Here is a 16006-nt window from a genome sequence, read left to right as displayed (position 1 = left end):
GACAAGATCCTCCCATGTAGTTTTGGGCTGATTCCTCACCGTTCTCATGATCATTGCAACTCCACGAGGTGAGAGTTGCATGGAGCCCCAGGCCGAGGGAGATTGACAGTTATTTTGTGTTTCTTCCATTTGCGAATAATCGCACCAACTGTTGTCACCTTCTCTACAAGACCAAGCTGCTTGGCGATGGTCTTGTAGCCCATTCCAGCCTTGTGTAGGTCTACAATCTTGTCCCTGACATCCTTGGCGAGCTCTTTGGTCTTGGCCATGGTGGAGAGTTTGGAATCTGATTGATTGATTGCTTCTGTGGACAGGTGTTGTCAGTAGGTGCTGTAGGTGGGTGTGGTGTGGAATCAGGCGCAGGACGCAGAAGTTAAGTCCAACAAAGACTTTTAGTGGAGCACACAAAAATACAATCCAAACAGCCCGGAGGCGAGAAAATGCGCACACAGGCGTAAACAAACGGGCGCACTAAACATGTGCGAAAATCCTCTCCTAAAAATACAAGGAGGCAAGCTACAAATAGCGCACCGAAACGGGTAGCGCACCAACACGACAATGGGAACAATCACTCACAACACCTGACAAACACAACGAGAACTTATAGGACACTAATGACACTAAACGACAACAGGTGTACAATTCCAGACAAGACCAAACGAACATAGAAACATACAACGGTGGCAGCTAGTATTCCGGAGACGACGAACGCCGAAGCCTGCCCGAGCAAGGAAGAGAGGCAGCCTCGGCCGAAACCGTGACAGTACCCCCCCCCTTGACGCGCGGCTCCAGACGTGCGCCGACTCCGGCCTCGGGGACGACCAGGAGGACGCGGAGAAGGGCGCGTCGGGTGACTACGATGGAATTCCGTCAGGAGAGACGGGTCCAAAATGTCTCCCCTCGGCACCCAGCACCGTTCCTCCGGGCCGTACCCCTCCCACTCCACCAGATATTGGAGACCCCCCATCCGACGTCTCGAATCCAAGATGGACCGCACTGAGTACGCCGGTGCCCCCTCGATGTCCAATGGGGGCGGAGGAGTCTCCCTGATCTCATTTTCTTGGAGTGGGCCAGCTACCACCGGCCTGAGAAGAGACACATGGAACGAGGGGTTAATACTTTTATACTCAACAGGTAGTTGTAATCTGTAACACACCTCGTTTAATCTTCTCAGGACTTTAAATGGCCCCCACAAACCGCCGACCCAGTTTCCGACAGGGCAGGCGGAGGGGCAGGTTTCTGGTAGAGAGCCAGACTCGATCACCAGGTGCGTACACCGGTCCCTCACTGCGGTGGAGATCGGCGCTCGCCTTTTGACGACGGAGGGCCCGCTGCAGGTGGACGTGTGCAGCGTTCCCACGTCTCCTCCGAGCGCCGCACCCACTCATCCACCGCAGGAGCCTCGATCTGGCTCTGCTGCCAAGGTGCCAGAACCGGCTGGTAACCTAACACACATTGGAAAGGGGTTAGGTTAGTGGAGGAATGGCGTAGGGAATTCTGGGCCATTTCTGCCCAGGGAACGTACCGTGCCCACTCCTCCGGCCGGTCCTGGCAGTAAGATCTAAGAAACCTACCCACATCCTGGTTCACACGTTCCACCTGCCCATTACTCTCCGGATGGTAACCCGAGGTGAGGCTCACCGAGACCCCCAACCGCTCCATAAAGGCTCTCCAGACTCTGGAGGTAAATTGGGGACCTCGATCAGACACAATATCCTCGGGTACCCGTAGTGCCGGAAAACATGGGTGAATAGCGCTCGGCGGTCTGTAGGGCCGTAGGGAAGGCCCGGCATAGGAGCAAACGACAGGCCTTAGAGAACTGGTCCACAACGACCAGTATAGTAGTATTCCCCTGTGAGGGAGGAAGGTCAGTGATGAAATCCACCGAGAGGTGAGACCATGGTCGTTGTGGAACGGGCAGGGGTAGTAACTTACCCCTAGGCAGATGTCTAGGCGCCTTACACTGGGCGCACACCGAGCAGGAGGAGACATAAACCCTCACATCCCTCGCCAACGTGGGCCACCAGTACTTAGCACTAAGGCAGTGCACTGTCCGGCCGATACCAGGATGTCCAGAGGAGGGTGACGTGTGAGCCCAATAGATCAATCGATCCCGAACCTCGAGCGGAACGTACTTCCGACCCTCCGGGCATTGAGGTGGACTAGGGTCGGTGCGCAGTGCCCGCTCGAGTTCAGCATCGACCTCCCACACTACCGGTGCCACCAGACAAGACTCCGGCAGTATGGGAGTGGGCTCCACGGACCTCTCCTCCGTGTCATACCGCCGAGACAGCGCGTCTGCCTTACCGTTCTGTGACCCAGGGATGTATGTGATCTTAAATATGAACCGGGTCAAAAACATATTCCACCGCGCCTGGCGAGGGTTCAGTCTCCTAGCTGCCCGGATGTACTCCAGGTTACGGTGGTCCGTCAAAATGAGGAAAGGGTGTTGAGCCCCCTCAAGCCAGTGCCTCCACACCTTTAGGGCCTGTACCACGGCTAACAGCTCCCTGTCCCCTACGTCATAATTTCGCTCTGCCGGACTGAGCTTCTTGGAATAAAAAGCACAGGGGCGGAGTTTAGGTGGCGTGCCGGACCGTTGCGAAAGCACGGCTCCTATACCGGCCTCTGACGCGTCCACCTCTACCTGAAATGGTAAAGAGAGATCCGGATGCGCCAGCACCGGAGCCGAGGTAAACAGGTCCTTCAGCCTCCCAAACGCCCTGTCCGCCTCGGCTGACCACTGCAGACGCACCCGGACCCCCCTTCAAAAGAGACGTTATGGGAGCTGCCACCTGTCCAAAACCCCGGATAAACCTCCGGTAGTAATTCGCAAACCCCAAAAACTGCTGCACCTCCTTCACAGTGGTTGGCATTTGCCAATTACGCACGGCTGACACCCGGTCTACCTCCATCTTCTCCCCTGACGCAGACAACTGATAACCCAAAAAGGAGACCGACTCCTGGAAAAACAGACACTTCTCTGCCTTGACATACAGGTCGTGCTCCAACAGCCTCCGCAACACTCGGCACACCAGTGCCACATGCTCGACTTCGGGTAGACGAGTACACGAGAATGTCATCTATGTACCACGACCACCCCCTGCCCCTGCATGTCCCTGAAGATCTCATCTACGAATGATTGGAAAACTGAAGGAGCGTTCATCAACCCGTATGGCATGACAAGATACTCGTAATGGCCCGAGGTGGTACTAAAGGCTGTCTTCCATTCATCGCCCCCTAATGCGCACCAAGTTGTACGCGCTCCTGAGATCTAATTTAGTGAAGAAACGCGCCCCGTGCAATGACTCCGTCATGGTCGCAATCAGCGGGAGTGGATAACTGTACTTCACCGTGATCTGATTGAGACCACGGTAATCAATGCACGGGCGTAACCCACCGTCCCTTTTTCTTCACAAAAAGAAACTCGAGGACGCAGGGGAAGTGGAGGGCCGTATGTATCCTTGTCTCAGAGATTCGTCTATGTAAGTCTCCATAGCTCTCTTCTCCTCCTGAGACAGAGGATACACATGGCTCCGTGGGAGCGCAGCTCCTGCCTGGAGGTCTATCGCACAATCTCCCTGCCTATGGGGGAGGCAACTGCGTCGCCCTCGACTTACTGAACACAATAGCCAAATCCCCATACTCAGGGGGAACGTGCAATGCGGGCACCTGGTTTGGACTCTCCACCGAGGTAGCCCCTACGGAAACATCTAAACATCGACCCACACACTGGGCAGACCACTCCATCAGAGCCCTCTCCTGCCACGAAATGAACGGGTTATGGGTACTCAACCAGGGCATGCCCAGCACCACCGGATACGCAGGCGAGTCGATCAGAAATAGCTGGATCATCTCCTGATGACCCCCCTGCGCACACATCCTAAGTGGCGCCGTGACCTCACTGATCAAGCCCGATCCCAACGGACGGCTATCTAGGGCATGAACGGGGAAGGGGACGTCAACAGGGAGAAGGGGAATCCCTAAGGCTAAACAAAATTTCTTATCAACAAAATTCCCAGCCGCGCCTGAATCTACCAGCGCCTTATGCTGGGAATGAGGTGCTACCTGTGGAAAACGCACAGGTATACAGAAGTGCGCAACAGAGAGCTCTGGGTGAGTGGGGGCGCCTACTCACCTGGAAGGACTCCCCAGTGCGGGGCCTGTCGTCTTCTCCCCTAGGAGGCCATCCCCAGCACCTAGCCGCGGTGTGTCCTCCCGACCACAGTTGGTGCAGGAGATGGACCCCCTCGTACTCCGACCCCTCCTCTCTCTAGCGCCAGCGCCCCGAGCTCCATGGGGCTCGGCTCGGAGACGCTGGAGGGTGAAATGGACGGACCTCCTCGGGACGTCCGTGGGTAGCCAGCAGGGTGTCCAGCCTGATGGACATGTCGACTAACTGGTCGAAAGAGAGGCTGGTGTCCCGACAGGCCAGCTCCCGACGGACGTCCTCACGTAGACTACAGCGGTAGTGATCGATGAGGGCCCGCTCATTCCACCCTGCATCCGCCGCTAGAGTCACGGAATTCCAACGCGAACTCCTGGGCACTCCTCTTCCCCTGCCGGAGGCAGAACAGACGCTCCCCGCTGCTTTTCCCCTCTGGTGGATGGTCAAACACCGCCCTGAAGCGGCGGGAGAACTCAGCGTAAGTGATGGTGGTCGCGTCTATCCTCCTCCACTCGGCGTTGGCCCATTCTAACGCCTTGCCGGAAAGGCAGGAGATAAGGGCGGACACGCTCTCGTGTCCCGAGGGCGCCGGGTGCACGGTGGCCAGGTAAAGCTCCACCTGGAGAAGGAAGCCCTGACACCCGGCAGCGGTCCCATCGTAGGCCCTCGGGAGCGAGAGTCGAACTCCTCTGGGTTCCGGAGCGAGAATGGGCTGATTTGCTGATGGTGATGGTAGGGACGGTGGCGTTGGGGGTGTTCCTCGGGTCTCCCAGCGTTGGAGCGTGTTGATCACATCCTGCAGGGCGGTCCCGATCCGCAGGATCTGGTCGTTCTGCTCCCGAACCCGATCCTCCAACGTCTCCTGTGCTGCTGCGGCTCCTGCTGATTCCATTCAGAAGGTGAGTGATTCTGTCAGTAGGTGCTGTAGGTGGGTGTGGTGTGGAATCAGGCGCAGGACGCAGAAGTTAAGTCCAACAAAGACTTTTAGTGGAGCACACAAAAATACAATCCAAACAGCCCGGAGGCGAGAAAATGCGCACACAGGCGTAAACAAACGGGCGCACTAAACATGTGCGAAAATCCTCTCCTAAAAATACAAGGAGGCAAGCTACAAATAGCGCACCGAAACGGGTAGCGCACCAACACGACAATGGGAACAATCACTCACAACACCTGACAAACACAACGAGAACTTATAGGACACTAATGACACTAAACGACAACAGGTGTACAATTCCAGACAAGACCAAACGAACATAGAAACATACAACGGTGGCAGCTAATATTCCGGAGACGACGAACGCCGAAGCCTGCCCGAGCAAGGAAGAGAGGCAGCCTCGGCCGAAACCGTGACAGGTGTCTTTTATACAGGTAACAAGTTGAGATTAGGAGCACTCCCTTTAAGAGTGTGCTCCTAATCTCAGCTCGTTACCTGTATAAAAGATACCTGTGAGCCAGAAATCTTTCTGATTGAGAGGGGGTCGAATACTTATTTCCCTCATTAAAATGCAAATCAATTTATAACATTTTTGACATGCGTTTTTCTGGATTTTTTTGTTGTTATTCTGTCTCTCACTGCTCAAATAAACCTACCACTAAAATTATAGACTGATCATTTCTTTGTCAGTGGGCAAACGTACAAAATCAGCAGGGGATCAAATACTTTTTTCCCTCACTGTATATCTATTTTTAAGTTTGCATATTGTGACTGTAAGTTTGATTGTACTTTACAAGGGTAGAGATGCAGGATCTCTGTGTGTGTTTGACTGTGTCTCTGATGTTATAAATTATATCAATTTTGTTCACAAAAAACAACAGTAGAGATGGTACAAGGGTAGAATTGTTCTGCAAGCATATGTACACATACAGTACACCATTAGTTGCGTGTCAATGTGAAAATGAATAAAGGCTTCACATGTTTTGTCACGCATATAGTATGTGGCCCTTCACTTGGTTTCAAAAACTCAATGTGGCCCTTGAGCCAAAAGGTTTTCCCACCCCTGAAATACATCATAGACATAAAATTGTTGAAATTAACATTTAAAAAAAATTGTGGCTGGGTGTACATCATTCTATACAATCAGTTTCGTGTTAAATAAACTCACTCTAGAGAAATTAGATGAATTCTCAGAAACTATTCTTTGAAAAAGGTGGCCATCTGAGGCAAAATGGTTATTAAAAGCACCACAAATATCCATTTAGTCTATTATGGGACCAAAGGCTGTCATACCCTGCAGTGGCAATGAGGGGGTGGAGTTTTGTTTCAACGATTTGACCACTTTCCAGAAGTTATCTGGATTACCACCACTCTCAGATACACAATTCAAGAAGTATGTTGATTTTGCTTTTCCGGAGATAGACATTTATTTCTCAAATGTCTGAAGGAATCAGCCCAGGCTATATTTATTTCCCGTACTTTCTCAGACAATTCATGTGTGAACCAAGGATTAGGTCTGTCCTTTAACCATCGTTTTTTATACGGATCATGCTTATCTGCAACAGCATTAAACAAAGTAAAGAGTCTTAAAATATGTAAAGAGTCTCTGGATCATTAACATATTTTAAAGACGTGCCTTGTAAGAGGCTATATTTGTTGCACCTGTGAGTGAGAATACTGTACCCCCACAGAATACAGTAATATACTGTATTCTAGGAATTCTAGAAACCTTGTCCTGAAACTCTACAGTAATTGACTGTCCAATTGCTGCCAGAGTGGCAGCAAGTCACAAACCTTTAATGGTTGAGTGGCTGGCCATGTCCTTTTGATCTGTTTTGCCCTGTATTCACTGTCAGTGGTATAAAACAGCTTTTAATACAATTCAACAAAAATGTACTGTATTGCTGTTTTGCTGTATACTGTATTTAATTCCGCACACTATGAATGATGGTGCATTGTAGAAACATATTGTGGAGGGGAAAGAATCGCTGGTTCATTAACATATTTTAAGGCGTGCCTTGAAAGTGGCTATATTTGTTCCACCCGTTAGTGAGAGTCCTGTATCAATTTAAGTGATATGTGGTAGTAGTTCCCTAACAATAAAACATTTATATAGGGGATCGATCAAACTGGCAGTGGGTCTTAAACATATAATGGTTGAATATTCAACCATGTCCATCTGTTTTGCCCTGTAATCACAGACAGTTTGGAAGACTTTGTTTAGGCCTCTAGAAGTGCAAGTGATATAAAACACCTAGTATTAATATGCTGTAATAATCAAATGCCTAGCAGCCAACCTGCTTGCTCCAATCCCTTGTAATCAGGGGTTGGAACCGGTTCAGGGAACTGAATCAAAACACAGAAAATAATGAAATTATTCGAGGAACAGAATCAGAACTGGGAACGAAAGTGATCTATACTTTTCTGAAACAGAACCGTTATTTTAAAAGCATGGGAACCGATTAATAACGTTATTTTACATTACAAGCATATCGCAACAAAGGGCCTATGCAAAGCCCTCATTGTGTCACTCAAGGTGTCTGCCTGCCAGCTGGAAATCTTTGCCATTGTGCGTATGTAGACTACCTGCCCCGCCCCCTCCGAAGCATCCCTTACTATAGCCTACTGACGACATTACAAGCGTGATTCAGAAATTAGGGAGAGAGATTTTTAAATAGAGAAGAATGGATTAACTTTTTCAATGCTAGTTAAGGATACTATAGTTATCACATTTCACATTTTGATTTACTAACTACAAAAAGGTAAGACGTGTTTTTAATTCTAGTGCTGCTCTGTACACACAAGATTGTTAGCTCTGGTCCAACGTTAAGCCACATCTCTGAAGTTCAAAGACATTCAAAATTCCTCCATAGAAGCCTAATTCAGATAATGCATGTCATAACAAGATGGCCAGCACTTCAAGCCAAGCCTCCTCCTCCACCCTCTCTCGCTCTCTCCCCACCCGCAAAATTTCAGTCGCATCTTGCGCCATACACTTGTCTGTCCATGGTGACTGGCAGCACAGTGCAGTGTGTGTGTTTGTCTTTCATTATGATTAAACCATGCTGTTACGGCAAAATACTGTTTGCTCTTAATTACTTCCCTATAAAGATGAAATAGCTTACCCACTCCTTAGCAAGCTGCTCTATCCACACTGATTGGTGAAGTGATTTAATGTCGAGCTAAATGTAAAAAGGAACAGAAAATAACGATATAAAGCAGCACTTTTTATTGGTTCGACCAGTTCAGAACTTTATATTGCTGTTCGGAACAATGCAACGGAAAGAAAGAAATATGTTATAAATTAGAATTTGTATTATATGTTACGAATTTGCTAAACGTACAACATGTTATGAATTTGCTAAACGTATGGTATGTTACGAATTCTAGCTAGGTGGCTAACTTTAGCTAGTTTAGGAGTTAGGTCAGGGATGGGCAAACCTTTTGGCTCAAGGGCCACATTGAGTTTTTGAAACCAAGTGAAGGGCCACATAATATATAGTACAACTACTAGTGTACTGTATGTGTACATATGCTTGCAGAACAATTCTATCCTACACATTTTTCACAAAATTGATATAATTTATAACAACACAGACACAGTCAAACACACACACAGATCCTGCATCTCTACCCTTGTAAAGTACAATCAAACTTACAGTCACAATATGCAAACTTTAAAAAATATATATATATTATATGACTAGAGACATGCAAAATGTAACAGCAGGATCTAAAATTTGAGTGAAACATATGGTAAGAGCATCCGTTTCATTTGGAATGGTCTTTTTGAAAGCATATTAAGGAACAATTCTCATCTCCATTGTGAGCCATATTTACAGTTATCCAATCACCTCAGCCCAAATCCGTCTGATTAGTTATTACCTGTATCCAAGTACATTGCTGGATAATTCTCACTGCATAACCATCAACATGAAAAAGCATAATCCTTGCCTACCCCAGTCACGGTTATTCTAGTCTTAATGTGAACAATGGGTCTGGTCACCTCTCTTGGCAAGGGCATCAAAGTCTGCTGTCATCTTTGATGTAGAGATTCTCAGAACAACTGACAAGTGGTCATTTGTTAAATTTGACATGTGACGGGATTTGTTGTAATTCATGACTGAGAACGTTTGTTCACACACATATGTGGACCCGAATAAAACAAGCATCCTTTGGGCGTGATTTTTAAAGTTTGGAAACTTTGTTTCATTCAGTGAGACATATAACTGGTCTATTGTTGCTGTTTTGTAGTTCTCCTTCAAAGTACTGTCACATTGGATGTCGATGAGCTCCAATTGTGTGTCTGGTGGTGCTTTCTCACTGTCGAAAGACAGGGGGCATGATACAAGCTCCAGCTCAGTCTCAATCTTGGTGAAGTCTGAGAAGCGGTGGGAAAACTCAGCATGCAGGTCGATTAAAGTGCTACTGTATGTCTCAGTGCCGCACTGCGATGTGGGCGCGTTAAGTGCGGCCAGTGTAGGAAAATGAATGAGAGACCGGCTGCTCATTTGTCTGGAGAACAACATAAGTTTAGCCTTGAATGCTTTCACGTTGGAACACAGTTCATGCACAAAAACACAATTTCCCTGCAGTTTCACATTTAGATCGTTCAGATGCCCCAATATGTTCACACCGAAAGCAAAGTCGCCCAGCCAGAATGTGTCTTTCAACTCGGAGAAGTCGTCAGCTTTACCAACCGGATCAAGGAACATACCTATCTCCCCGCTCAGTTCCCACACACGGCAAAATACTTTTCCCAGGCTTAGCCAGCGCACATTTGAATAGTACAAGTCCTGGTGCTCTGCCTCTGTGTCATTGAGCAGCTGAATGAACTGACGATGGTTAAGCCCCCTTGCCCATATAAAGTTGAAAAGTTTTACAACACACTTCGACAACATTTTCCAGCTTTAACACACTTTTAGCTATCTTGCTTGAAAAATGACGATTGAGATTATATTCCTTAAAAACGGCAACACTTTATTGGCAAAAGTATTTTGCTGTCCATTCTTCTTTAAACACACTACATTTAGAGCCACTCATTTTCGCAGCACTCATTTTTCACGTCAAGAGTCGTCAAGCAATGAAGTGGCTATGATGACTGAGCGGATTCTGATTCTGACTGTAGGCCCAAATACAGAGCGCGCTGCCAGGCTACAGTGCCATCTATTGGAGGTTGTTTGTATATCATGGAATGAGTAATTTAGGCCAAAAATCGTAACTCAAATATAATAATATTTAATACATTTAAAGAATGTCTCGCGGGCTGGATTGAGTGCCCGGCGGGCCGTACTTTGCCCCCCCCTTGAGTTAGGTTAAAGGGTTAGGGTTAGGGTTAGGAGAAGGGTTAGAAAGGTGTTCTTAATGTTTTGTACACTCAGTGTACAATTGAATATAGGATGACAAATATTTGTTTGCGTTTCTACGTGGAATCTTCCACACACTTTCAATGTATACATAGTTCTGATGTTTATGTTGAAATTAAATGGATGTAACAACCTGTTAGTCAGGTTAAGTCAATGTATTCAAATGTAAGTTTTACCCATATTTCAATGTTTACAACACTGGTTGAAATGAGATGAAAACAGTACCGGTTGATTACTTTTTAAAAATCCAATGTATTTTCCACGTTGATTCCACGTCACAATATGTTGACAAATTACGTTGAAACAACGTTGATTCAACCAATGTCTGCCCAGTGGGTATCCTGTGTCAAGGGGTGCTGAAGGTGGGTGTGGTGCAGGAATCAAGCGCAGGACGCAGAAGCTCAGTCCAAAAGACTTTAGTGAAAATTTCACGTAGTAAATGAGCACAATAATCCCGGAGGCGAAATAACGGCGCACACAGGCGTCAAACAAACGGCGCACTAACATGTGCGAAAACCTCTCCAAACACTGGAGGGAAGTACGTAGCTCAAACACCAAAACAGAAGAGCAATCACACACAAACACAGACACACACAACGAGAACTAAATAGGACACTAACGAGGACTAACTAGACACAGGTGTACAACATCAAGACAAAACCAAACGAACATGAAACATAGATCGGTGGCAGCTAGTACTCCGGGGACGACGACCGCCGAAGCCTGCCCGAACCAGGAGGAGGAGCAGCCTCGGCCGAAACCGTGACAGTACCCCCCCCTTGACGCGCGGCTCCAGCCGTGCGCCGACCCCGGCCTCGGGGACGACCAGGAGGACGTGGAGCAGGGCGCGCGGGATGGTCCCGGTGGAATTCCGACAGGAGAGATGGGTCTAGGATGTCCCTCCGCGGCACCCAGCACCGCTCCTCCGGGCCGTACCCCTCCCACTCCACGAGATACTGGAGACCCCCCATCCGGCGTCTTGAGTCCAAGATGGACCGAACGGTGTACACCGGAGCCCCCTCGATGTCCAGTGGGGGCGGAGGAGTCTCTCCTATCTCACCTTCCTGGAGTGGACCAGCTACCACCGGCCTGAGAAGAGACACATGGAACGAGGGGTTAATATTCTTATATTCAACAGGTAGATGTAACCTATAACACACCTCGTTCAATCTTCTCAGGACTTTAAAAGGCCCCCACAAACCGCCGACCCAGCTTCCGGCAGGGCAGGCGGAGGGGGTAGGTTTCTGGTAGAGAGCCAGACTCGATCTCCGGGTGCGTACACCGGCCCCTCACTGCGGTGGAGATCGGCGCTCGCCTTGTGACGACGGATGGCCCGCTGCAGGTGGACGTGGGCAGCGTTCCACGTCTCCTCCGAGCGCCTCATCCAATCATCCACCGCAGGGGCCTTGATCTGGCTCTGCTGCCAAGGTGCCAGAACCGGCTGGTAACCTAACACACATTGGAAGGGGGTTAGGTTGGTAGAGGAGTGGCGGAGAGAGTTCTGGGCCATCTCGGCCCAGGGAATGTACCGAGCCCACTCCTCAGGCCGGTCCTGGCAATACGACCTCAGAAACCTACCCACATCCTGGTTGACACGTTCTACCTGCCCGTTACTTTCCGGGTGGTACCCTGAGGTAAGGCTAACCGAAACCCCCAAACGCTCCATGAACGCTCTCCATACTCGGGAGGTAAACTGGGGGCCTCGATCAGACACTATATCCTCGGGTACCCCGTAATGCCGGAAGACGTGGGTAAATAGGGCCTCTGCGGTTTGTAGGGCAGTAGGCAGACCCGACATAGGGAGAAGACGACAGGCCTTAGAGAACCGGTCCACAACGACCAGGATGGTGGTATTCCCCTGAGAGAGGGGAAGGTCTGTCACAAAATCCACCGGGAGGTGGGACCATGGTCGTTGTGGAACAGGCAGGGGTTGTAACTTACCCCTGGGCAGGTGTCTGGGCGCCTTACACTGGGCGCACACCGAGCAGAAGGAGACATAAACCCTCACATCCCTGGCTAACGTGGGCCACCAGTATTTAGTGCTAAGACAATGCACTGTCCGGCCAATACCCGGATGTCCAGAGGAGGGTGACGTGTGAGCCCAGTAAATGAGTCGATCCCGAATCTCGAGCGGAACGTACTTCCGACCCTCAGGACACTGTGGAGGGCTGGGGTCGATCGCAACGCTCGCTCGATTTCGGCATCGACCTCCCACACCACCGGTGCCACAAGACAAGACTCCAGTAGTATGGGAGTAGGCTCAACGGACCTCTCCTCCGTGTCATACCGCCGGGACAGCGCATCTGCCTTACCATTCTGGGACCCAGGGATGTACGTGATTTTAAATACGAACCTGGTGAGAAACATACTCCATCGAGCCTGGCGAGGGTTCAGTCTCATCGCTGCCCGGATGTACTCCAGGTTCCGATGGTCAGTCAAAATGAGGAAAGGGTGTTGAGCCCCCTCAAGCCAATGCCTCCACACCTTAAGGGCCTGAACTACAGCTAACAGCTCCCTGTCCCCGACGTCATAATTACGCTCCGCCGGGCTGAGCTTTTTTGAGTAAAAAGCACAGGGGCGGAGTTTAGGTGGCGTGCCGGACCGTTGAGAGAGAACGGCCCCTATACCAGCCTCAGACGCGTCCACCTCAACCTGAAAGGGTAATGTGGGATCCGGATGCGCCAACACCGGAGCCGACGTAAACAGGTCCTTCAGTCTCCTAAAGGCCCTGTCCGCATCAGCTGACCACTGCAAGCGCACCGGACCCCCTTTCAGAAGGGACGTGATGGGAGCTGCTACCTGTCCAAAACCCCGGATAAACCTCCGGTAGTAATTCGCAAAGCCCAAGAACTGCTGCACCTCTTTGACAGTGGTTGGGGTTTGCCAATTACGCACAGCGGACACACGATCCACCTCCATTCTCACCCCTGACGCGGACAACCGATAACCCAAAAAGGAGACCGACTCCTGGAAAAACAGACATTTCTCTGCCTTGACATATAGGTCGTGCTCCAACAGCCTCCTCAATACACGACGCACCAGGGTTATATGCTCGGCTCGGGTAGACGAGTACACCAGAATGTCATCAATGTACACGACCACCCCTTGCCCCTGCATATCCCGGAAAATGTCATCTACGAAGGATTGGAAGACTGATGGAGCATTCATCAACCCATATGGCATGACGAGATACTCGAAATGACCTGACGTGGTACTAAACGCTGTTTTCCATTCGTCGCCCTCCCTAATGCGCACCAAGTTATACGCGCTCCTGAGATCCAGTTTTGTGAATAACCGCGCTCCATGCAATGACTCCGTCATGGTCGCAATCAGAGGGAGTGGATAACTGTATTTCACAGTAATCTGATTGAGACCACGGTAATCAATGCACGGGCGCAACCCTCCATCTTTTTTCTTCACAAAAAAGAAGCTCGAGGAGGCCGGAGGCGAAATTACGGCGCACACAGGCTTCAAACAAACGGCGCACTAACATGTGCGAAAACCTCTCCAAACACTGGAGGGAAGTACGTAGCTCAAACACCAAAACAGAAGAGCAATCACACACAAACACAGACACACACAACGAGAACTAAATAGGACACTAACGAGGACTAACTAGACACAGGTGTACAACATCAAGACAAAATCAAACGAACATGAAACACAGATCGGTGGCAGCTAGTACTCCGGGGACGACGACCGCCGAAGCCTGCCCGAACCAGGAGGAGGAGCAGCCTCGGCCGAAACCGTGACATCCTGTAACATGTCTGTCTATGTCCAAGGTGCTGAACGCTTCTGTGACAACATTGAGGAAATGATTGGTTATAGGCCCTCCTTCCTGGTGAAGTATTGTTGGCTCTACATTACCCCTACTATCTGCACAGTGAGTTTAAACCCAGTCCATTTTTATCATTATTTAATTAATTATTTTTATTTATGGATACAACTGCAATTATGTTTATAAAACTTTCTGCTGTCTATCAAATGTCAAGGCAAGACATAATCAAAACAACAATGAAACAACATATTTCGGACAACTTTTTTTCTCTTCAAGGGAACCTTTGTATTCTCCCTGCTGAAGTACAGCCCTTTGAATTTCAACAACACATATGTGTACCCGTGGTGGGCCTACTGGCTAGGCTGGTTCCTGGCTATGTCCTCCCTCTCTCTCATCCCCATCACCATGGTCTACAAATTGTACCGGGTCAAAGGGACTTTCTGGCAGGTCAGTGGCACTGTATTATGGGAACATTTAAAAGTGTGAATGATTGCATCAAATTAAGATTCTTGTTGTTGCACTTTGTCATATTTACAAAGTCAACAATCTAGGAAGTTTAAATGAAAAAGGCAAAATACAATTCAATTAATCTGATCGGAAAGGCTGGGACCTTTCATCTGGTCCTTTCATCTCTAGCATAGAGTTGCTGAGCTATTCTGAGATTTGTAAGAATACTTTTGCAGCAAATTGATTATACTTATATTGAGACCTCTTTGCTTCCCCAGCGCCTCCAGGCAATCTGTCGGCCAGCAGATGACCTTCCTATGATGAAGGAGGAGATGGCAGGTCTCTATGCTCTAGACCGTGTTACTGACGATGAGAAGACATACAGCAATAATCTATAGACTGACTGACTGTTCTATTACTTTTCGGCCTGGTTTCCCGGACACAGATTAAGCCTAGTCCTGGACAAAACAAATTTGGGGATGGAGACCATGCTTTTTCGTCCAGGACAAGACTTAATCTGTGTCCGGGAAACCAGACCTTTTTTTAGTCTATTCTAGTCTATTTTTGTAACTTAAAATATATATATTAAGGGTTTTGGGGGGCTTTGTGTTTTATATAGTTAATGTAGCTGCTCAGAGTTGTGCTTGAGTAATTGGGGGTTATTGGGTTTGGACTGCAGTATAATGTATAGTGAGTGCAGTATCATATAGTTTTATTTAGCTTAATCAACTTAATATCTATAGCATAATGTGAAAAATCATAGCAACATCTTTTTCTTATATGAATGAAATGATTAGTGGGTTGTAGACCATTCATTAAATAGCTACACCTAGATCGCCTAAACATTTTGGGCCGGTTTCCCAGACACAGATTAAGCCTAATCCTGGACTAAAAAGCATGGTCAATGGAGAATCTCCATTGAGCATGCTTTTTAGTCCAGGACCAGGCTTAATACACTCAGTATACAGTCGTGGTCAAAAGTTTTGAGAATGACACAAGTATTGGTCTTCACAAAGTTCGCTGCTTCAGTGTTATGAGATATTTTTGTCAGATGTTACTATGGTATAATTACAAGCATTCCATAAGTGTCAAAGGCTTTTATTGACAAATACATTAAGTTTATGCAAATAGTCAATATTTGCAGTGTTGACCCTTCTTTTTCAAGACCTCTGCAATCCGCCATGGCATCCTGTCAATTAACTTCTGGGCCACATCCTGACTGATGGCAGCCCATTCTTGCATAATCAATGCTTGGAGTTTGTCAGAATTTGTGGGTTTTTGTTTGTCCACCTGCCTCTTGAGGATCGACC

At 48.4% G+C, this 16006-nt stretch overlaps 1 protein-coding gene across 1 annotated transcript in view; it reads left to right on the top strand.

Moving 5' to 3' along the window:
* Positions 1–15589, top strand: part of slc6a11a (solute carrier family 6 member 11a) — a 54955-nt gene extending 39366 nt beyond the window's left edge. Inside the window, exons 12-14 of the mRNA XM_041887893.2 lie at positions 14254–14354; positions 14526–14696; positions 14975–15589. Of these exons, the coding sequence (XP_041743827.1) occupies positions 14254–14354; positions 14526–14696; positions 14975–15094 (392 nt within the window). The 3' untranslated portion in view covers positions 15095–15589. The remainder of the gene's footprint in view (positions 1–14253; positions 14355–14525; positions 14697–14974) is intronic.
* The last annotated feature ends 417 nt before the right edge of the window (positions 15590–16006 follow it).

Source organism: Coregonus clupeaformis, chromosome 10 (assembly GCF_020615455.1).
Source record: "Coregonus clupeaformis isolate EN_2021a chromosome 10, ASM2061545v1, whole genome shotgun sequence".
Classification (NCBI taxonomy): Eukaryota; Metazoa; Chordata; class Actinopteri; order Salmoniformes; family Salmonidae; genus Coregonus; species Coregonus clupeaformis.
This window is presented reverse-complemented; position numbering and strand designations above follow the sequence as displayed.